The sequence below is a fragment of the Falco biarmicus genome, chromosome 3 (genome assembly GCF_023638135.1).
Source record: "Falco biarmicus isolate bFalBia1 chromosome 3, bFalBia1.pri, whole genome shotgun sequence".
NCBI classification, from domain to species: domain Eukaryota; kingdom Metazoa; phylum Chordata; class Aves; order Falconiformes; family Falconidae; genus Falco; species Falco biarmicus.
The window spans coordinates 20,006,410-20,030,911 of record NC_079290.1 but is presented as its reverse complement, the minus strand read 5'-3'; the positions used below and the strand labels follow the sequence as shown (position 1 = coordinate 20,030,911).

The 24,502-nt window shown below is 37.8% G+C and overlaps 1 protein-coding gene across 2 annotated transcripts in view; it reads right to left on the bottom strand.

Moving 5' to 3' along the window:
• TAF2 (TATA-box binding protein associated factor 2) overlaps nucleotides 1-24,502 on the bottom strand; it is a 63,849-nt gene that overhangs the window by 4,396 nt on the left and 34,951 nt on the right. Inside the window, exons 18-25 of one of the 2 annotated variants that reach the window (XM_056330703.1) lie at nucleotides 24,315-24,425; nucleotides 22,527-22,720; nucleotides 21,810-21,949; nucleotides 14,996-15,065; nucleotides 13,353-13,462; nucleotides 10,757-10,986; nucleotides 7,955-8,107; nucleotides 7,436-7,541 (exon numbers count right to left, since the gene is read on the bottom strand). In XM_056330703.1, the coding sequence (XP_056186678.1) occupies nucleotides 7,436-7,541; nucleotides 7,955-8,107; nucleotides 10,757-10,986; nucleotides 13,353-13,462; nucleotides 14,996-15,065; nucleotides 21,810-21,949; nucleotides 22,527-22,720; nucleotides 24,315-24,425 (1,114 nt within the window). The remainder of the gene's footprint in view (nucleotides 1-7,435; nucleotides 7,542-7,954; nucleotides 8,108-10,756; nucleotides 10,987-13,352; nucleotides 13,463-14,995; nucleotides 15,066-21,809; nucleotides 21,950-22,526; nucleotides 22,721-24,314; nucleotides 24,426-24,502) is intronic. The other variant, XM_056330704.1, reaches the window with a different exon arrangement.

Here is a 24,502-nt window from a genome sequence, read left to right as displayed (position 1 = left end):
CAACAGTCTGCACGACCACTTCTTGTTTCAGTGGGTTATTAAATAAATCTTACTATTTAAAGCAGCTGAACACCATTGACTGGAGCAAGTTAGGGAGCACTTACAACAGTAGCTTAAAGTCAACAGGACTGAAGGGGTGGTGATGGGCACCTAGAAACTGAAAAAGGCTGGAAGATCTTCAGGAAGGGGAGAAATGGGATCCAACTGCAACTCAAGGGCTACTGACACTTAAGGAGACAGTCAACATCCGTAATACAGCACAAATGTCAGCAAGACATGAAAGAACGTCATTACAAAAATCTGCTTTTACTGAGCCAGCACTAAGAGTACACATACATTTTCTTCAGAGAAGTCAACGATCACTATAATCTGTTGGGTTTTCCAAATGTAAAAGTAACAACTACTCAGAAAATTTCCTCCTACTGTTAAATACTGCTTTAAAATCAGGAATCAAATATATTGATTCTGGATGATGGCTCAGGGAGGAGGTATGGAGGTATGCAGACTACCAAACTCAGTTGTCTGTAAGATGGACAGACCTATAAAAGCTCTATACAACTTTTTACAGATTTCCACCTGTAAAATTCACTGTTAAGCTTACAGAACACTTTTTCTTCAATTTGATTTCTTTTTAATTAATATCTATGTAAAGCCCATGCCAGAAACCTGCCAAACTACGAAAGCAAGTGTAAACAGGAACTGCTTTACAGGGCATTAATAACATCCTCGAGTCAACAGGGATAGCAGGACTGCTGCAGGGAGGCACGGAGCACTCCCTCTTCCTGCAGGGAACCCACGTCCTCCTGGCAGAGGGAGCAGGGCTGGAACACGGGTTTCTCAAATCACAGAAACAGACAATAATTGAAGGGTGAGCCCAGGAGCTTGCTTCTGAAGTGGTTTTTAGCATTCCTTGGAAGAAAATGCACATACATGTGTCTATCCACTTGGATATCCTTCTGTTTTGGATGTGGAGGTTCCAATGTAATTGTTGGCTTTGTGGTGTTCCAGCTAGCTGGGTAGGTGTTTAAAATTAGACAGGATTACTATCCCATGGGAGAAAGATCAGAAACTTTGTGCACACCTTTTCACAGGGACAGATAAAAATGCTGTAGATATCGTGTGAGAGAATAAAATATGAAAACACAGATCTCATATTTTAGTTTTAGAATGAAAGGGGTTTAGATCTCTGTAAGCTTTAAAGTAACCTTTTCTGTCATAATAAAACCCACAGTCAGATAATTCATCAATTATCTAGGGTAAGTTTTGGGTTTTTTTCAAGAATCATTGGCGAATGAACATCGAACGATGATGTTGGGTACTGTGTTTTACCTATTTTACTCTTTTTTTATTTTTTTAATCTTTACAATTTGAGAACATGCAACTCGAGACTTTAACATGCCAACAAGCTTTCATAAGATCTTCCATGTGGTCGCTCCTATATTTCTGATTTTGTGTGAAGAGGGCAGGACACCACAGACTTACAGTCTCTGTTTCTTTCAATGCACAATCTATTTAGAACATCTGGCTTGTGTAGGGCTTCTCCAAATTGACGCTTCTTAAAAATGACCCCATTTGCACCCTGATTTATTCAAATGTCAGAGAAGGAGAAACCAACTTCACAAAATCACAGGAAAGGGTAAGGCCCATGAGTCCAGTGTTTCAGCTGAGGACAGGGTGGTGCTCCAGAACCTGACACTGACCACCTCTGGGAAGGAGGGGACATCAACACAAGCATGGAGCACTTGATATGTCCCTCCCAGAACCCAAAGAAAGCTTGCTAATGAGAAAAAAAAAATGCACTTCCCTTGCCTAGCAGCTGAACTGCAGCTCTGCCTAGCATTTTCTCTAATGAGAGAACACTAAAAAAAGCTGAAAGGATCTTAAAAACTGTTTTGACAATTATCCTGTATTTCCTTATTTCTGCTTTACTTTTTTAGTATTACCCTGGAAACTCTGAAGACACACTATTTTTTAATTTACTGCTGTGTCTATGCATCTGTTGAAACATCAACAAAGCACATATAAAAAGTTATCAAGCATAAATAATTCCAAGCTTCCAGAATGCAAGTGTGTCTTGCCATTTGTCTTAAGAGCGGAATTTTCAAATCAGCTACCTCTGAAAAAAGTTAACAACTTTCTGTCTCATGGAGTGTTCTTTTAAGGACCATATGACAAAATTTAAAGTTTGAGAGTAAGAGGTAAAGGTCTAGTTAAAAAACCATAAAACCACCCAAATATTTTCCGAGGATGTGCTAAACACAGCAGTTAATTTGGCTCCAACATAAAAAAAAATTAACTACTTCCAATTTACAGATTTATTTGACTTCGTATCTTTAGTGGGACTTATATCCAGATAGATAATTCCTTATACCTATACCAGAGAATAGCCTCTGCTAAAGTATTGCAGAGACAAGCTGGTGATTTAACTAAAATGTACTTTTAACTGGTAATGGTTTCATTAATTTCCTCCTTTGACTTTCATTTAGCAACTACACTGCTTTGTCCTTACATTAAAATAATAGCTTAACTGGAGTGTTATTTTTACTACATTTAATATTCTAGAAAATTCTAGCATATTCTCTACTCTAGAGAAAAAGAACATTTAAATCAGTAAGTCAATTCAGAATACTTTGTGCCTCTAACAGTTTTAGGTAGTTCACTTGGAAATTCAGTTGCTAGCCTTATCCATCTTCTAGGTTTGAGAGCGCTCCGAGCTGTTTTCTCAGAGACAGTCACAGCTACAATATGATGTTGTTTTTATTAAATCATGTAGTTGACACTGCAGCAATTCTCATTTATGTTGTCACTTTATCTGCAGAGCTTATGTTTCTATTAAAGCTGCTTTCATGCACTTTAGGATAAAGCACTTGAAAACACCCTTCCTTGTGAAGCGTACAATTAACCACACATTATTTCAGTGAGGAAAAGTTAGCTACAGAACCTCAAAGCCTATGAGTTACCAGTTTGGAAACAGTTATATTTTAGGTAATAAAGTCAACGTATGTATAATGGATACTATCAAAGACACTATATTAATATTAGATGTTATGTAAAGGTATTACAAGTTGTAACAGTGCTTTCCTCCTTAGAAAGTAAAGCAAAAATCCATCATTGTCAAGTGGTGCCCTTGCATCCAAGAAGCGTTCACTGATATATTTGTCTGTGTGCTGATGCTTCTGCAACCCCTTTTGGCAGGGAGCCATTAATGGCTGAACTTTGAGGTACTGGTGCTCCTATAACTAACTCGGGTAATTCCACCGCGCTGCAGAGGACCGGGCTTCTTACACAGTTCAGACAGAATTCCTATTAACTACTGCATCCACACTTGACAAGCAGCGATTTGTACCACAAGCTCAAATCTACTGTTGTAAATGTACTGTTGAAACATAATGACTACAGTGGTTTCTCTCTACGCTTTACTGCAGTTATGTGCGTATCCAGTTTCAAATCATTCCAGAAACAATTAAATCCAGCTAAATCATTACTTCCTGAAACTGCAGACTCTGAGACCACAATCCAATCAACACGTATGAGCGTGGCCTAGACCTTCAAAATTTCATCCACATGGTAAAGTCACCTACAAGATCAGCAGTGGAAATTTCCAGTTTGATTATCCTGGAAAACAGCAAAAGGATTAATACAATGGCCAAAGGATTTTTCTGATCTGAGTTTGAATACTCAGGATGTGTCCTCAAAGCCCACTGCTCCTGAATGTAATCAGAAAAAGGACTGCCAGTGCACAAGGAAAACATGAGTGTATTTACCTGTTTTATCTTTTCAATAAAGAAATAATTGGATACTGTTTTGTATCAACTATCAAACTACCAAAAACTGTTGGGAAAATTATAATTAAACATTTACCAGTAATGACCTGTTGAGCCATAACAACATGCAACTTCACTGGCAGATCACGGAGGCTACAGCCAGGCATTTGTTTTGGAAAAAGAACAGGCCCATCAATAACTACTAACACATACAGAAGAACTTTTTAAATGTCAATTTTGAAGTATTGTACTTTCAGATGAGCAAAACAATAAGGTAAATGAAGAAGCATATCTTAATCTGACTTCACTGAAGTCAGCAACACAGGACAAGACAACTTACAATCTGAAATGAGAGTTTAAATCTACCGCTTACGCAAAATCTGATGTTGACATTCTTTTGCTCTTAAGAGAAGAGTAAGGAGCATTACTACTATTCTCGATGATTTACTAGCAAACAAAAGTCTGTTCTAGCATTAGAAATATGACCTTGCACAGCTTTAGAAGCTCAAAGGAGGCTGCCATGTTTCCAGTCCTTTGGGCAGATGAATAATCAACATAACAGCATTCTTCAGACAGTTCACAGCTGATGTTTTGTGTGGTTTAATAATTCTTGAAAAATGCTCAGAATCCCTTGTAACTACCAGAGTTCACAGTTCTGTTATTGTAGACAGGATGGTTTAGTAGGATTTAAAACATTTTCTATACAAACTGTGGAAAATGCTGTAATTATAGTACTGAAACTTGTAATCCTGCAAGAGTTGTAGTACAAGACTTCTTTTACTGCCTTTGCAGTGTCTCTCAACTCTAATCCTCCACATCCACGAGCAAAAGCATACAGAAAAAAAAAAAAAAGCTTTTGAAGGGAAATAATGTTTTCCTGGCTTTAGGGGGGTTACATCAACTTGAACAAATCCAAATTATCATTTGGGATGATGTGGGGAGTGCAAAAAAAAAAACAAACCCGACAAAAAACCCCAAACCACAGATATGGCAGGATTTAGACCCAACATGAACTTCCTCCTGGCAGCCGCTGTTTGCAGGCTGTGTTTGGCTGATGACCTAACACTTCATGTGACACGTGGGGACATAACCCACAGCTGTGAAAGGAAAATTGAGTATGGACTAAGAGCTCACTGCCTTCCAAGTAAGAGTCACAGAACTGAGGCAGATGCAAGACCTTACAGATTTAGTAACAAGATACTGAGACCATTTCGGAACCTGTTGTGAAATCGATGGACAAGAATCACTCACTGAAGTACACCCATCCTCCATCATTCCTGCAAAAACTCAAAGCTCCTCAGGAAACATTATCAGTGACTTCTTTGTAAAACAGAACACTCCTATGTGTGAACAATTTTATTTATGTATGCTTTTATTCCACCCCCCCCCCCCCCCAATCTGTTTCTTCTCAGAAGCACACCATTTCCTAAAGACTGAACTGTCTTTATTTACTCAGTCTAAAATTCATACATCTCTGCTTCTAAGAAAAATGCTATGAATAAGAAACAGGTGAAATTTTAGAAGCAAAGAATATCTGAAGTGGAACTGTTTCTAACCGCACAAACCAAAGAAAATGAAATTAATCTGAAATGCTTTAAAATAATACTTTTCAAAGGCTTATTATTTAAAATGAATTCTGTGGCAAACCCCAGCATTTGTCTCATTTATTACCTAGGAAAGAAAATGTATTCTAGTGTGCTGAATGCCTAAACAGCAGAGGTGAGAAGGTCATTCAGCACACAAATGAAACTCCAAGTAGCTTTTGTCTGCTGTAGGTCTACAAAAGCAGCAGTCAGCTGTCCACTACTCCACTCCTGGTCAGACCTGACCCTTTCTGAACTCTAGCACAAACTTAATATGCAATAGTCCTGCAGCACAGAGCTGGCGTACAGAGGGTCCCGTAAGTCCTGTTTGTGAAGTATTTGGCAGTTTCGTTTATGACTTTATATTCCGTAGAGTGTGTAAATCTAGTAAAAAAAAAAATTGTTGCAAAATATCACGTAAGAGTTATAAATACTAATTCTCAGTGGATCAGCTTTGCACTCGCATGCCATGGATGTGTCATTCTTTGCTGTAACAGAAAATGTGATGGTTGACCATAACACTGAGGACAAAATTCAAAGCAGGTCTGAGAGGTTTAAAAGTGAAGGTTGTGTGGAATTAGGCTCCTAAATTCATGAGAGCAACCTATATGCAGCCTTCCCTTTTGCTGAAATGCCTATGCTTTAGGCAAAAAGTTGTGAGGTTTGCTACTCTAAATACCTAACAGCAAATCCATCCCAGTGGAGCTGGCTGTACAGGCACATGTCATTAACCAAGGGCCACATGGAATCCAGAAACTCGACCTCCCTGTGTTTTGTGTCACCATGTGAACTTCATTTGTTAGCTGAGCAATGACAGCAGTTACCTTTTATAAAAATAAAAAACAAAACCAAAACCCAAACCCAAAAAACGTCTTAGTGGCTACAGCATCTGCCAAGGAAGTAAAAATGTTAAGTCACTAGGCCTTAAGGGAGTATGAGCCTACAGCTTCCACACCGCTGGCCAGCACCAAGGCACCAGCCTCAGCAGGATACTGTGAGGAAGAACATCCACCAGCCTTTCTCTTAAATGAGGCCACTAAATTGCCAGGTCCCAGGGAAAGCAGATGAGGTCACCTGTCAGCATAGCTCAGGACCTAGGGCCCTCAAGACAGAACCAATGTTCTAGATCCTGCTGTCTGCCCGTGTTTTACATTAGGCAACCGCAGGACAAAAACAGAAAAACAAGCAAAAGGGTGATTACTCTAAATCCTACTTCTAATGCCAAATACTTCACTTTCACATATTGCACTCCTGCAACCTTAAACCCTTGTTTTGGGTGTGTACTGAAGATCTGTCAAAATGCTTGCTACATAGACACACTACCTCAGTTTAGCTCCACTGGCATGTTCTGGAAGTCAACTTAAAAATGTAGTTAAAATATTTTGAGAAAATGAGACTAACCACTGAATTTCTTCGCTAATGACAGATAAACTAAGAAGGTGGAAGTTCCTCAGTGAAGTTCAACCTGCCTTACGGTTTCTAAGAAACACTATTCTTTGAGAAGTAATTTTGTCCAGTATTTTATGGAAGTGATACTAAGAAAAGGAGTAAAAGAAAAGAAGTGTTTGAAATTAAACTATTTTACTCATATATGCAATCTTTCCAACTTTGAAAAGGCCTTCCAAGCATCTTTGAGGCTTGAGGTTTTTTTAACTGATGTTAAATCATAGATCAATAAGGTTAGATATATTTTTTTAACCTGAATAGTCTTGCTATTTGTTTTAACTTAATCTTCAAAATTATTACTTTTTAAATGACAACTATGGCAAACTAAGTTTTACCTAATTGCTTATGGTATTTTATTTTTAGGTTATTTTTACGTTCTTTTATTAATTCCTTAGCTTTTCACTTTTATAAGCATGATACATACTTCCTTTACTTAGATATGTATGAAAACATGCAGGTACACATTCCATATAGACTGGAAGCTAAAGAAATGTTCTTATGCACCCTTTAACATGCTTCCTGGAATTCAGTTAACATTTAACACTTAACAACATCATATGTATGGGAACAAGCAGTAACTCCCCCAAACTGAAATGGTCTAAAAAAATCATACTATCATTTTGCCAATAAATTTATTCATACCTGGTGTGGATGGTCTCTCCAACATATTCAAATGATGGTAAATAAAGGCTTGACTGTCATGAACTGTGTCCATATCAATTTCTTCCTCTTCTTGGGAGTTTGAGAACTAAGGTATCAGGAAAAAAAATAAGCAGATGCTAATAACTTGTAAGAATATCACTAAACAGAACTGAAAGTATTTTATTTTTGAGGTAAACTGGGGGTGAGAGGGAAAGGAAGTGATATCTACCACTGCAAAGGAATAAAAATTCAATAAAATTACAAAGGGTCAGTGCCTTGTCTTCTTTCTAATTTACCATGAAGCTGTGTGAACAAGAGCATTAACTGTCAACTTTAGTTCTTGCCAGCCAATAAAGAATCTGATGGGAAGCGATTCTGCTAAAGCAAGCGTAACAACTACTGTACACATATACACAACATGTCTTTTGTTTGAACACAGCTTTAAGGGAAGTCAGCAGAAGCCACTGCTGTTATTCTGAATACCCTACATACTGCGCAAGTTGAATTTCCACTTCTTACTCTGATTTTGAGTTTGACTTTACTGTCTTCATTCTTCTCTAGTATTTGCCCTGGCTCCAATGGAGACCCGAGTGGCATATCAGCCTTCCTCTTCACCCCCTGCTGATGACCAGAAATGCTGGATGCTGTTTCCTTAACAAGATGATCATCCTCCTGAAGCAGCATTAAAAGACCAAAATTAGAAGATAGCAAGAGCCATGTTTCAGCCTAAAAGAGACCTGATAGCTGAAAACACTTCTGAGTGAAGTGGGTGATTTGAACAAAGTTTTCCCTGTAGCTCTGGCAAAAAGTATTTTCTAAAACCCTGTATGGATTTGTGCCAACCTCTCCTACAAACATAGTTTCTCTTTACTTCTGTCCCTGCTCCCTCTGCATATCTAGCATTGGCATCTTTTCTGTCCCTTCTCACAATCATGGTACTGTTGGTGTGCAACAACATTTGCTGCCTCTGAATAGCCTTTCTATAAATCTGTGCCTCACAGACTCTCAGTCCAAATCTCAGCTGAAAAACTGTGATAGCCTCTGATCTACATGTGGAATTTAGCTGAATCTTCTTTTTAGTTAGCTTTAAAACCTAATGCTTACTTTGTTGAATACAAATCATAATGAGCACTTGTAACTTGGGTTGGTTTTTTGTTTTGATTTCACAACAATATTTATTCATAGGAGTTAAACTGTTTTGTATATTACTGCTTAGATTATCAACAAAAGCAGGGTCACATAGAAAAATAGCAGGAGAGTCTACCAGGTTACACATATAGTCATTAAAACAGGAGACAGGTGTTCCAACAAGTTCAATACACAAAATATAGAAGGAAAAATAAAGTACCCACAGAAGCAAACTTGATTAAAGACCACTAAAAACTAGATAAAAGCTGTATCATAGACTCTCAAGAGCACATGCTGCTCCACTGAACTGCTCTTCCTCTATCCTACAAAGGGTACCCTAGCCCCACAAACTCTTGCCCCGAGTAATTCCAGTTCAATTTTATGAAGTAGGTAACTTTTATTATTTGCAGCACACTGTGTCACAAGTCTATCAGTACTGATTTTAACATGTTTATGCTCTCAGAATATAGTCTGCTTTAAATAATCTAGTTAATCTGATGTATTCTATCACCTGTTAATTCTTTTCCCCCCCCTTAGATTTCCCTACTATTTAACCCAACACACTGCTGTTGTAAAACACTTTTGGATAAGCTTTGGCTGATGTCAAAGGCAGTCTTTGTTTTGTGTTACTGGTTTGATTGGTTTGACTATTTTAACAAGGAAAATCAGTTCCCTGAATTTTGGGGGAGTTAGTGAAAATGGCAACCTTAAAAGTAAGGGGTAGGAGAATGGAGATGAGGTATAGGAGAAGATACGAGGGATGAAGTGTGAATTGAGGCTTAAACTAATGGTGTATTTTCACACTACGGTAAGCCAGTACTGCTGCTAAAAGAAGCAGCCTTTTCCTCACACATTTCTGTCCGGGGCTGCCACAAGTACTTGCATAATGACATGATGAACTGGACCAGGAAACTGACCCAGCAGGAAATATCTGTTCATAAAAAAGGTATTTCTCAACCAGATCCTCCCATGATCCAGCTCACTATGCAGCAACAACAACTGTGCTAGCATAAGGGAGAGGACAGTACAGGAAAAAGAAAAGAGGAAAATTTTTGATTAAGGTAGTTTGGCTGCAAAAACAGTTTGGATGTTCACTGAACTGCAGCCTAAAAATCTGGCAACAAAATGTCTCCTGCTATTTAATTCTGATGTTTATGTACAGCAAATTAGGACTTATTACAAGTTCTGTAAATAAGTATGATAGCTCTAATGATTTTTGACTCCATCATTTTCTCCCCCTACTGGGAAAAGCCTGCAAGGGACTGTGATAATTTGCACTCTCAGTATACTTCTGAATAAAAATTAACTATAGGACTGATAAAGTAGCAGTAAACTATCCCATTCAAAAGTGTGGAAAGAGTTTCAAACACATGTTCACATTCTCTTTCAGGATTTAATCCTAAGCAGTTTCAATCAAATGTAGCTTTAGAAACTTAAGAAAATTACTCCTTATTTCCATCTCTGTTGAGCATTTTCCCTCATAATTAACTTTGTCCAATGAAAAGACTTACTCCAGCAGCAATGACAGTTATTCTTAAGAAAATTATGACCTGAATAGTTTCTAAGACCTATTTTCTAACTACACAATGGATTATGTGTTAGGACTGAAGCCTCCATAGCCATAAAGACATCAAACAATGTGTGAGATTTTTCAGAAGTTGTTACAAATCCTTCAGAGCACAGTACTAAATAGTCAGACTGAAGTAATCAATGAAGATGTGTTAAAGTTTCAACACTCACATCTCTAAGTTGTTTAAAAAGAGGTTTATCTTTGTATTTTAAGATGTAGTAAATTTACTAATAAAAGGTTTTGTTTTGGAAAATTGCTTAACTTGCCTATAAGCAATATTCTTAGTCTAATAAAAAAGTTTTCATCACAGCATCAAACATTTCTGTGAATCACTTCATTTCTCACAAGCAATATAGAAAAAGTGAAGTTTTATAAAGAACAGAAATGATGAGACTAGAAAAAACAAGTAAAATGCTTGCATAGGCTATGCAGAACAGTTAAAAAAAGTCAAAAAAGTTATGGTATATGCCAACTTTTCATGTGGAAGGAATAAAGAGTAACAAGGTATAAAGGTAGCTTAGGTAAAGCATGAGAAGCTTGAACACAGTACAAAATTAAATCAGTAACCAACGCAAGGACTCAGAGCCAGCTGAATGCGATGTATGCAGATGGTTTGTGCTTACGGTGTTCTGAAATCCCACTGACTGTCCATGATTGTTAGTACTATTCACAGGTTCCTGATTATTTGCAACTGATTCAGGGATAATCGTTGGATTAAGTACAGCCTTCTTTTCTTTCAGATTAAGAACAAGTCCAAGCTCTGGTAACGGTAAACAAGAAGGTCTGCTGAGGCCAAAAAGTGTGAAGTAAAGGTCCACAGCACCACATCGTAATCTCCAATCATGTGAAGTTCCTAAAATCCAAAAGAGATTGTTGTTAATACAGAGATACAATCTTTTCCTCCTCCACAAATAAAACAGTTTAAGTGATCTGGATCCACCAGAGTATGACATTTTCTGTGCTTAAGAGACACTTCTCTCTTTATTCCTGCCTCTTACTGACTCAAACTCACCTGCCACACCCTGCTTAAAAGAAAGGCTTTAAGTTGTTTGGGTTGTAAGCTAGATATATGTAGTAGAACAAGACTGGGAAACTAAGTGCTATAACATCATAATGAAAAATAAAAGGAAAATAATCACCCCCATATTCTTTTATTTTTCAAGTTTCATTTTAAGTTTTACTATCGGACAATTAAATAGCACACTGTTACCAACCTGGCTTCCCATATCAATGGATTGGATTGCACTTGCCTATGTATTCCATGACATGCAGCAGGAGCCTTAAGCATGACTGAGATTTGTAACCTCTGGAAACTGTGCTGATAAAGAACACAAAGCTGCAATGTATAAGCGCGCTTTTTGATGTCACTACTATGTCATGTACTTCACTGGATACTCAATACTTTAATTTGTATTGATACTGGAGATACGTATTCTTTTACTGCACAAAATGCAATGCTTCATTGATTTTATTTTTCACTGCAAACTGTGTACTGCTTTTAGATCTCCATACACAAACGGCCAAAGCATGTTTGGCACCAATCACAACAGAAAGACATCTAACATCTGGTGCAACGCTGCAAATACAGTGATTCTGGTGTTAACTCAGCCCAGCTCTTGACTGATTGCAAGTTTATTGAACATATTGTTCCACAGCAGGAATAGAACTATATCTGGTAAACAAGACACAGATGTGCCAACTGCCATGTTAATGTGGCTGTGCAAGATTTAGCACAAAATAAAATTACAAGATCTATCCCTGTAAATACTAAGTTTCATAGGACTAAGTAGTGTTTTGAGTAAGCTTAGCTGTACATACACTTACCCAGCTACAAATGAAAGGAATATGAATATTCATCATAACATTAAAATCGTTTCTCTGGAGAGTACTTAAAAACTATTCCTATATTTTAAAGATAAGTTAATTTACTCAACTTCTTGAACGAGTACATCTTAAATGATATAATGAATTACCATTCAGTAGCTCTCTCCTTTTTGAGCAGAACAGCTAAGCTTAAATACAATTGGTTGCTGAATTTCTCTGCAACCTCTGGAACTCGTGAGTATTATCAATTTAATGCAGATTAACATAAAAGAAAAAAAAGATTACATGTATCAATCAGTCTGTTTTCTATTGCATGTGCTTATGTTAAATGAAAGCAACTCATGATTCTAGAATCATGCAGCTTTAAACCCTGCTACTAACTTGTCTCACACTAACAAACATTTTTTTCAAGGTGTCCTGGAATACCAGTTAACCCTTACAGAAAATAAACTGAAACTTTGTGTCATCTTGATGCACAGAAATATAAGTACTTAAAGCCCTGTGAATTATTATGATAAGAATGTATACCGTATTCGTTACTTGTAAAAAAGAGGTAATGGTTGTAAGTAACACAGCACACACTCTTCTCTCAAGAAAAAGGAACAACAAACTCTTTGATGGGAACATCAAAATTGTTAATTTTCTGTGCCTGACACTTGGCAAATCCTACAAAACTGAACTACTAGTAGCCTCTCCAACTTCAGCCCCTGGAGTGTAGCTGTAAACTTTTAAACACTATAAATAATGATACGCAGAGAACAGACAGCCTTCAATGACCTAAAAAAAGCTGTATAAGTGTTTATATGTAATCTATATAGTAATGTGCCAGATGTTAAAGGGCAGTTTGTCAGGACTGGATAAAACTGCTTCAGTAATGAAAAACAGGTCAATGGTAAAGATGCAAGCCCTTCTTTCATTAGGATCTTTCCTAATCACACAAGGCAAATTGAGTCTTAGGTTTATAATACACTTCTAAAAATCTCATTTAAATTATCTTTACAAATGTTATCCTCTCATATTCTCTCAGAGTTTAGTTACAAAGGACAAAGAGAGACTATCTAATCTAAAGCAAACTATAAAGAAAAATGTAACAGAATCATTTGAGGAAATGTTTGCTTTGAACACCTGGGTCAAAGAATCATTCTATGCCCAAGTACATCAAAGCACACTACAGTAGTAGACAAAAGAATGAAAAACAAGGTTTGGTACCCTGTGTCACTGAGAAAGTTCTGGAGGTACATACATGATATTAAACTTCTGAGACTGAATTTCTATTTCTAACTATCGAAACTAAGACAGAGTTCTTGGCATATTCTGAAGCAAGTCTTTAACACTTGCTTAAAAAAAACCCCAAACTTACAATAAAAAAACCAAAACACCAAACAAACATCCAACCTGAATTCATCAGTTTCCAAAGTTGATCTACCAAAGCTTCATTACATAGAGGGGACTCCATATTCTTGGTAAAAGGTGGATTCTTAGTCAGCATATCCAGAATCTTATGCCTGAAAGAAATAGAAAAAACAGTCTTTATTAAATCCAAGTGAATACACCAAGAATACAAAGTCTGTTCAGCTTACAATATTCTTACCAACTTATTGAAATACAGGATTTCTTCCAAAATTTTGACCAATGTTTTATGCTTTTAGCTCTTCCTTCTGTCCACAATATGCATAGACACAGATTTACCATCAGCAATATAACTTCAAGATAAAAAGTAAGGTGCAAAGCAGCAAGATGTTATTAGACATCATTTTTAACAGTTGGGTATAAAATTGTAGGCTACATTTTGCTCTTCTGTTTATTAACAATCTTTTTTGCCTACTTGATACTTACAAAGAAGGAGCAACAACGGCAAATAAACTCCTTACATATTGACACCAAATGATTTTTAAATAACTTTAAATGTTTGACTGATACAAAATAGCAGGATCAAAATCAGTGACTTGCACATTTTTCTTGAAAGGAACATTGTCCCCTCCTATGTCACATTGCTGTACACAGATTCTGCACTTACTGTGTTTGCTTACAATACTTCCACGCTGAGCTGAAAGTAGATACATTTTTCCCCACTTTCTTTAAACTTGGCCTTCAAAACATTTTATGTATGAGAATAATTATTTGTTCCGTTACTTACTATTTTAACTATTTTCCCTTTATAGCCAGCTTTCCTCTTGCTGTCTTACACATTTGATACAAGAAAACTCTTTAACAGATTTTTTCTTTTTCTTTTAGAAGAGGCTTACATATTGCACTCAAAATTTAAAGTCCTCTTTAAAGAGACACACATCAAGTTAAATCTCCTTCCTAGACTGAAGTTAAACCTCCTCTAGTGAGCCAAACTGTATTCACTTCCACTAACAAGAATGACCGAAAGAGAACAATCCTGCAGCTATGAACTTTGTAAGAAATCACTTACAGAGAGAGAGTAAAAGTAATACTATTTATCTTTGAAACTCAGTATTTTACTGCTGGCCATAAGAAGAAAGTATTGGGGAAAAACAATGATTACTCAGTGTTCAAAGGTTTGTAATGGAAGTGCTAAAATATCCAGTCACTCATTAGTGAAAACAAAGTTGAAACAGGCATTACTAGAAATTACACTATATTTTTACATTATCCTTTCACCCCATCTACAGTCTAACAATTGCTTTGCACTCTTTGCTGGCAAAACACTATGCATACTATGCCTCAACCTTTGTGTTTCCTAAATATTACAAAGTCTTTTTGCCATATGCAACATCAGGTTTATATACTTTATTTACGATCAGGAAATTACCTTTAACTTCAGACTTCCACCACAGGGGTAGAATATAAAAGACAAAAATAATATAACGTAGATTATTTGTTTTTGAGGTGTGAACTGTTGAAACATCAAAACATGTTTCAATTTACATAAAACAACAGGAAGAAAAAACAGTGTTGTGAAAAAGTATTAAGCACTTAAGCATTTGCTCTATTCTAGCAATTCCAGGCCAAGAATTTACTTACTAGTTCCAGCATTAGGGAAAATATCAGCTCTTTATTAACTCACTAACCTTATGTAGGGTACAGGATCATTCTGAACCATAGTAAGCAGCCACTGTAGTTCTTCATAGCTCCTATCAACTGCAAAGAAAAATAAAATAATGTGCCTATAAATATGCATAAACTGGAAGGATTTTGGATCAAGACAATCACAACTTCTTGAATTAGCAGACAAAGAGCTTGAATCACCGCATCTGAAGAGGAATTTCATTAATTATAGTGCAAATTAAAAGGTGATTTACTTTACGCCGAAATAGAAACATGCACGAAACTCCCTCACACCTCAACTGTCCAAGAACCACCAACTTGACTATTAGCAGAAGACACTGCCAGTCATGAGCATTGGTTGGGAAGATCACAGAGTAAATAATCATCTCGCTATTTCCTTCCTTCCTAAAATGAACACATTCAAATATCCTTTCAACAATCAGAATATAATACTTACTATAGGCAATAGAAAATATAAAATTCTCATACACAGGAATCTGTGAAAGATTATTATCTATAAATAGGATAGAAAAAGGAAGACTACAGGGCTGATGGAAAACTACAAGTATACTCTTCAGTAGCCTTCCTCAGTTTTTTAAATCAGTATACTTCACAATTAAAATGGATGTTGAAAGCTATCAGCACATACTTCTAGAAAATTGCTGCCTGTTGGAAAAAAACTTGGCTTGTTAAGTTCAAAGTTTAAATTACATGATAAAATTCCTTTAATGGTCAGAGTAACATTGCAAAATAGGAACACCACATGATATCATTGTTATTGATTACACAAAAAATGGAAGAATTTTTATACAACCTTTTTTCTCAGGTGCATAAATGCAAGGTTTTACAGCAGTATTCTCATTTCCTCAAAACAATGAAGAGATTGCTTAAGCTTTGTTTTACTTCAAAAATTGGGGCGTAATCATTCCTGTATAGACAGCTCCAGAAACGTTTCTGTTGCTTTTCATTTTGTGGTCCGAGCAATGCACGTGTTTCTTCCCCACGCCTACTGTATTTTCAGTTCTAAACACCTCTGTTCAGCTTTTCTTCCCCCCACTTCAGTCAACAATTTTTAAATACAACTTTTCTAGTTCAACCAATTCTAATACCTATTATTCCCTTGTTATTTCACTGGGGTAAGTTGCTTTTAAAGGAAGAGGTTGATTATTTAAATTATGTTGTAAGGATAAGCACTTCAGTTCTAATAGAAGCTTTTTAAATACTCTGGACAACTAGAACATCAGATCTCTTCCTGGATTGAGAGGAGGCAGCCATGCGATTAAAAACTGCATTGTAACATTGCCTAGGATGTGGCTGAATAGTCTTTTGCAGGCCACTTTTAAGTCAGCTCTGCTCTTCCTACAACCCAACCAAAAGAGAAGTGGTTATACTGGCGAGGCACTGAGCTGGGCTGAGAAGCCCTGTTTAGAGGCAGAATGTGTTACAGAATCACAGAATAGTTGGGGTTGGAAGGGACCTCTGAAGATCATTTAGTCCAACCTCCTGCTAAAGCAGGTTCTCCTAGAGCAGGTTGCACGGATTCATGTCCAGGGAAGGAGACCCCACAGCCTCTCTGGGCACCCTGTTCCAGTGTTCTGTCAATGTCAAGGTAAAGAAGTCCTTCCTCATATCCAGGTGGAACTTCTTGTGTTGCAGTTTGTATCCATTGCCCCTTGTCCTGTTGTTGGGCTCTGCTGAAAAGAGCCTCTTGACACCCTCTTGACACCTGCGTTTAAGATTTTTGTAGACATTGGTAAGATCCACTCTCAGAATGTATTAGCTCATGTTCTGCAACATTTAGGCCACTGCTACACAGTTCTGGACAATGCCAGAACAAACCTATCCATACAGATCAGAACCGCAGTCTCAGATTTGCCTTAAAAATCAGGCAAATCTTTGCAAAGCTATGCCTAGGACATACTTTTAAGGGATTAGTGATTGCCTGTGCTTAACCCCATCCACGCAAAGCCACCTTTCCTGGCAGCTACCTTGCCTGGGACAGAAAGCAGCTAGAATACTGCATACAAAAGTTGTTTTGCATGTAAAACCCCCAAAATATTGTATAACAATGCAGCAAAGACTCAACATAGCAAACACATTAAGTCACAATCAGAAGCAAGCCACAGTTATGTCACCTCATAACAAAAGGGATTTTAAAATGGTTTTTGATTAGAAAGTAAGAAGTCTAGGAGATGAATACTTTAGGCTGAGAGTACTGGATAAAAGAACCAAGAAACACCACACTTTAGTGTTTAAAAAATTATTTTTTGCTTCTTAAACTCAGTTCTGCTTGAAATAAAGTCACTCTTCCCTGCTATTTGCCTTACAGTGTAAACTAGGCTTGCTAGACTTCCAAAGTTTTGCTACTAATGCATTTAACCTGCTCTTCAAATTTATATAGCAACTATGACACATTTTGAGGAGCAATGTCAAATTAAATCTGACCTGGGGCAGAACAGATCTTATTAGCCAGAATATTTGTTCAGTCATACAAGAGCCCAGTTTGGAAGAGACCTCAAAGGATCATCTGCTCCAAGCTTTTGTGGGAAAGAGAGCCTAGATGAGATCATCTAGCAGCCTGTTCAATCACATCTTGAAAACCTCCAGCAGCGGGGACTCTACCACAACCCTGCAACAGTTGTGCCACTGATTGATTGTTCTCACTGTAAAAATGTCCTTCTTGCGTCTAGATGAAACCTCTCCCAGTGCAGCTTGTACCCGATGCCCCTTATCCTCTCCATGTGGCTCCATGTGAAAAGAGAACCTCCATGCTCTTTGTAGCTTCCCTCTAAGTACTGGAGTGTTGTGAAGAGTCTCTGTGAGCCTACTCTTCTCCGGGGAGAAAAGACCTAACTCCTTCAGTCTTCCCTCACTGGGGAAGGCTACAGTTTGTAGCCCTCCTTTGGGCCCTCCCCAGTCTGCCCACACAGTTCCCAAATTGTGGGGGCCAGAACTGGACACAGTACTCCAGGTGCGTCTTGACAAGTGCTCAGTAGAGTGGGATGATCACATCTCTGTCGCTGCTAGCGATGCCCCTGTGGATGCAGCCCAGGATCCGATTTGCCTTTGGTGCTGCAGCGACTCACTGCTGACACACGGTCAGCCTGCCGTCTGTCAGGGGCTGCGGGGCCCTTTCAGCAGGGCTGCTCCCCACCACACAGATCCCAGCCTGTACTGGTGTCCTGGTTTCGACTGGGATGGAGTTAATTTTCTTCTTAGTAGCTAGTGCAGTGCTGTGTTTTGGATTTGGTGTAAAAGCAACACTGATGGCACACTGATGATTTTGGTTATTGCTGAGTGGTGTTTGTACTACGTCAAGGACTTTTTAGTTTCTCAGGCCTTGCTGGCGGGAGGGCTGGAATGGCACGGGAAGCTGGGAGGGGACACAGCCAGGTCAGCTGGCCTGAACTAGCCAAAGAGGTATCCCACACCATGGCACGTCATGCTCAGTATATAAACTGGGGGGGGTAGGTGTTGGCCAGGGCTGCCGATCATTGCCTGGGGACTCGCTGGGCATCGGTCAGTGGGCGGTGAGCAGCTGTATTGTGCGTCACCAGTTTTCTCCCTTCCCTTTGGATTTCTCTCCTCTCCCCTTCCCCTCCGCTTTTCATTATAACTGTTACTGTTATCATTACTATTGTTCTTTTGTTTTTATTTCATTTCAATTATTAAATTGTTCTTATCTCAACCCTTGAGTTTCACAATCGTTTCCAATACTCTTCCCCACACTTTCTGGGTGGGAGCGAGCGAGCGGTACTCAATTACCAGCTGGGGCTAAACCACAATAACTGGGCTCTTTGGTTACGTTGTCCCAGGTGCAGGACCTTGTACTTGTCCTTGTTAAACTCCATTCCGTTCTTGCTTGCCTGCTCCTCCAGCCTGTCCAGGTCTCTCTAAGACAGCTCTCCCTTCTGATGTGTCCACCCCACCACCCAGTTTAATGTCATCAACAAACCTGGTGAGGGAGCTTTCAGTGCTGTTGTTCAGGTAATTTATGAAGATGTACCTTGGGGGACCCCACTTGTGCCAGGCTGCCAGGCTGCCAGCCTGAGGTAAAACAATTGATTGCCATCCTCTGAGTGCAGCCCACGACCCAATTTCCTACCCATCTCACAGACCACTCATCCCGTCTATACCTTGCCAGTTTACCTAGAAGAAGGCTAAAGGGTAAAGAAAGGTGTGTAGATTTTTATACTTCTGGTAGACATTACAATAAGCGATTGCTTTCTGAAGTAAAAATCCTCTTGAGTTTTTTTCAAATTACAACAGATGGTGTATCAGTTCTCAATTTCAGCAGAGCATCTCTGAGACCCTAAACTTTAACATTCATGAAATCAGATAACCGTGGATATTTATTTAGAATGGTTTGTTGTTACCTCTAAATACGCAACTGCTTTGTTGTATACATACAACTACTAATAGTCATATAACTATCAGAAGCTAACTTTAATTAATAAACCCTGTTCACTTCAAGCCACTTTAGATCAACTGTCCAAGTCTTTATATGCTGCCTCAAGCATTTTATAGACTTACTGTGTCTCAAAAAAAGCCTTACTATTAACAGCAAAGAAAACAACATTCAGTTCCATGAAGAAATTTCTTTTAAAGCAACTTAAAGGCAGTGCTATTCCTGCCCTGAGAGTTGATAGAAAAACATGGGAGTTCCACAGTGCCCCAGAAAATACAGACTTTCCTTTTTATGGAAATTACAAAATCTGTCAGCTTCCTTTACAAGAGCTATTAAAAAGCCAGCTTTGGCACAAGCAACAGGCATTTGATAGCTGCTGGTTTACATCCAGTATGAACTGGAAACCAGGTAACCAGGAATGATGAGAATCAGATCTCTTGGCAATAGACAGCCGATCGTTTCTCCTTCCAAAGCCAGGTTTAGGGGTCTCTGGGAGACAAGCACTGCTAGCTTCTACATGGGTAGCTGAAGAAGTCAGTCAGCACACTGAACTTCCAGATTTACCCCTCCAGCAAAAACTTACCAGTCTTACAGCAAGCACAAAAGCTAATGTGTTCAGTGCTGGAAGGCTGTATGTGAGAAATGATACTGATGACCAAGTTAGATTGTAAGCTGTGTGGTGAATTGCAGTGTCTTTATAGCAGATAGATATTTGCATCTGCTAACTCTGCATCAGAGAAAAAGACATTGGCAAAGGGCAAGACAGTTAGGTACAGTAATCCATCATTTCCAGAGCTCAACAGTGTGCTCAGTCAAAAATTATGGTCAGCTCAATCACTGACGACTTCAAGTAATACTTCTACTACTTTTTACCATTCAAGTTTTACCTTCCTGTAAGGTATTTCAAGCAATTTATTCTGTCTTGCTTATACAGCAACCCATTTGATCAGCTGTTTTAAAGATGTACTGTATTACTTCACAGTACAAACACTTTCTTATCCAAGTCAGTTATTATCTATGAACACCATTCAAAAAAGGTCAAGAATTTAATGAGAAAACAATTTCTATCAGTTTGTATTTCCAAAGGGTGGAATGAATTAGTGAGGAGATTATTCTAAAGGAAGCAAGCTGATGATTAAGCTTTCCATTCTGCAGCAAATCTTTCCACTAACACTCTGTGAGGGGAGGAAAAAAGCAAGCAGCCTAAGAGAGAGACGCACAGCACCAGCGGAGTTCTGAATTCTACCTGGGTATTACTCACAGGGTCACCAAATGGTATATGTGCAGTGGGTTATGGATCCATAATGCCTGGTGAATTACAAGACTGAGGACTGAGGCTGACATTCTGCAGAGCCTCCCTTGAAGTTGCTAGTTTTTCTGTATGACAGTCTGGTTTCAGTCTGTAAGGGTACATCTGAATTCTGCCAGATGCGTTCACACAGACTCCAACTGCCTTAAAACCTCCTATGGCCTATCTAGTTTTAGAAGTCTTTGGACAGAATGACAGCAGTAAGATCAAAGTAATAAAGCCCTTATAAAAAAAGAAAAAGCAATTATTCATGAAAAAAGCAAGGGAAACTCTCCATTACCCTGAAAATGAAAACATGAGATTTGAGACAGAATAATTGGAAGTCTAGAATCACCAGTCTGCTCACAGAGGACAAACTGAAGGATTTGGCCAATTCAGTAGGGATAACCCTTCAAACACAAGAACTGTCACCAATCTGCTGAACAGAGAAAGACTATCCCAAATGAAATGGCCAATTTACTACTAAATTCATTTTATAAGTGCAGAACATTAAAGCCATAATATCTAACTGCCTCTAGAAACCTTGTCACGATTGAATTTCAATATCGAATGGCATTTAAGAAGGTACCCAGTATTTTTTTTCAAGGACCTGCAACAATCAACTAAAAGACAATAAAAGAATGGTCTCACAAACGTAAGTTATGTATAAGGAACAGCTAACAGAATCAACCAATAACCATTAAAACAATCTAAGTTTCCAAAATTTATAAGATATGTGCAAAATGCAAAATAAAGAGATCAGCAAGAAGGTAAAGCAAGACCAAGAACTCTGACTAGCGATTATGGCTGAACTCAACTGAATCAAAATAATTGAAAATGAAGTGTTAAAAAGAAATTACTAAACCCCTTACCACTACTCATTGTGCTGTCTACTCATTATTTCAGAACTTAGGTATCTGGTTCAATTTGCGAGACATGAGAAACAATGCTCACATCTTCATAAAATTTGCATTTGTAGGACAAAGCATTAGTAGAAATCTCAGCTTATCAATATATCTGTCATCACAAAAGCTCTTCTAGAGGATGAACACTATTTCAACCTAGTATTAATGAAGTATGTATTACATTTTTCTACTGTATCACAAGTGTTACAAACTGTCAAAATACTTGAAAAAAGTACCTTTTGTGTAATCAACGACAGCCTCCAATGCTGCTATTCGGACATCTACAAAGTGTCCATATTCTGCATATGACTTGAAGAGAGCAGGATCACTTGGGACATGACCATTCTTCTGAAGCACTCGAATAGCTTTTAAACAGCTAGATAAGGCAGAAAAAGGAAATTTACATTAGGTCGATGGAAAGCCAGCCAAGATGAATACTTTCTTCAAGATCAAGTACTGCAATTTTTCTAGAATTGTATTATGCAAATTAACATGTTACAACTACTTTCACAGCATTAACATATAACTCTCACTAACTTTGAATTAGGCAGAAACACAACCAGATTTTCTCACCGTGTCAAATCCATTGTTTGGTGTCAGTAGAACTGTACTAACTTACAAAGAAAACACAACTCAGATTATGTTGTGTATTCCACAGATACCGTTACAAGGCTACCTTTTGCAGAACTTTCATAAATGCTCTTCCTAAAAAGGCACAAGCACTATCAATTTATGCCTGCTATTAAAATTCTACATTAATAGAAATTAATGTTGAAAAATAACATCAAGACAAATTTACACTACCAGCTTTCAGAAATTGCAAGGAATTTGACACGTAAGATTAAGACACGTGCTAAAATATCAAATATTAACTACAGAAGGGTATGTAAAAAACAAAAAGTCGTGTTAACGTGTCTGCTATCTTCATGTGTACAACAATTACTGAAACACACCTGACTGTAATGGTATGCCTGTAACTGGGAAGAAGCTTCTCCATATTCAGGAAACGGGTAATTTCTTCAAGAATAAGTCGAACATCAGGATTTAAGTTATCCAATGTTCGAACTTCATTGTTCACACTAACTGCAGGAGTCACAGAGTTGGCTAGGGCATCAATCAGCTCAGCACGATAGTAGTTGTCTGAAAACTAGATAAACCCAACATTTAAACACAAGCAAATCTAACAATATATGTTCTTTAAAAGTTAAGAAATGTTGAAGCATCCTTATAGAACAAGATCTTAAAACAAAAACCATGTGAGAAACTGCATGAGAAAGCAAAACAGGAATAAATTTGTTCTGAAAATGGATTTGAGAGTAATATCAGTCATTAATCTTCACTCTGTAATAAGAGTATGTTAATAGTAAAATGAGCATATTACTATTAATACATTGTTCTATAAAAATGGAAAAATCAGGCATTGAAAATTTTCCAGATACGGAAGAGAAAAGCCATTATTTCTAAATGTGAGCACCTAAAACTATCTGTTACTATATTCAGTACCAAGGCTATCAAGGTTAATGGGTGCTTAGTACCTCAGAAAATCACACAGTTTACCCAGACAGAACTTTGAAAGCTTCCGAGAGGAAATAATGGGTCCACTGCTGCTTAGTGAGGGAAATTTCACTTCTTTATTTGCTTCTTTTACCTGGGCTCACAGTTTAATCCCTTCCATTATGCCGGCTGTTGCATTTGTTGGTTATGTTAGTAAGCAACAAAAAGTATAAAAATAGAATTTAAAAAGCAGGAAAAACAAGTACTGTTTTGAGTATTAGTTAATTCAATCTAAACAAACCCTTATCTGTCAGATTTGGTGGAAGATGTCAAATACATGCATGGAAGTGACACGCAAAAGTGAGGTGGGATCTCTCCTTGGGTGGTGGAGAGATATTAGCACCACTAACTCACCACATTCTGTGACTACCAGTGCTTGCACTCACATGTCTAACTCTACCTCTCCGCTCTCCATCATCCTCTTATATTGGTAATCTTGCAACAAGTGTCTTGTTACAGTATGTGTTTCTACGCACAAGGAAGTGAGACTTAAGATGCTCTGGAACTGCTCCACTTAACTTTGGGTACTTAACTAGGAATAGTATGCTATCCTCCTAGCAGTTGTAGACTTTCTCTGTAGCTAGTCAGATGGAATTTTGTACCATCTCAGGATCTTAAAGGTCATCTAATCATCCTTCACAGGTGGTCTGTGTGGGAAGGAGCTTTAGATGACAATACTTCCAACTCAGATGCTTCAGTTTAGTGATAGCACAATATTAACCTCTGTCTCAGCTGTTAACTAGCTGAAGACAATCCAATTGTGTGAGCTAGAGCTGACAGTCCAAACCAAGAATCCCAGAGTCCTGTATATCATTAAAAAAATATTTTTTCTTTTCCTTGCCCTTTCAAATAACTCTTCTCAAAGTGAAACCCCCTGGCAACAAACCAGTGCTTAACTTTGCATGCTACATGTTAGCCTCATGTACATTTTCTCAATACACATGGGTCTTTTGAATGAAAAAAGTAAAGCAAGAAAAGCATGCGTGAAAATGAAGACAGGCAAGTCCTTAGTAAGTCAACAAGCACAAAGAGCTTTGAAACATCCAAGAAATGCTGCCATAGAAATGTCAGCTACAGAACATTCTGTAGTTAACTCTCCTAGCCAGTTATTTACATTAGTGGCATAAAACATCATGCAGTGTATTAACACTTCTTTCAACAAAAAAGTGAGAGATTAAAATTCTTACCTTATTCTTCCTGTTATCGTTATACTTGATCAAATCCAAAATAAACATTAAAACCTCCTTAGGACAGAGGTTGTGAACATCTCTCAGAAGAGCCATAGCAACAGGCATAGTCTGTAATAAAATCAATACTAACTTCATTCTTGTATTAGTGAAATGATTGTTAGACCCTGAAAAGAGCTACACCCTGA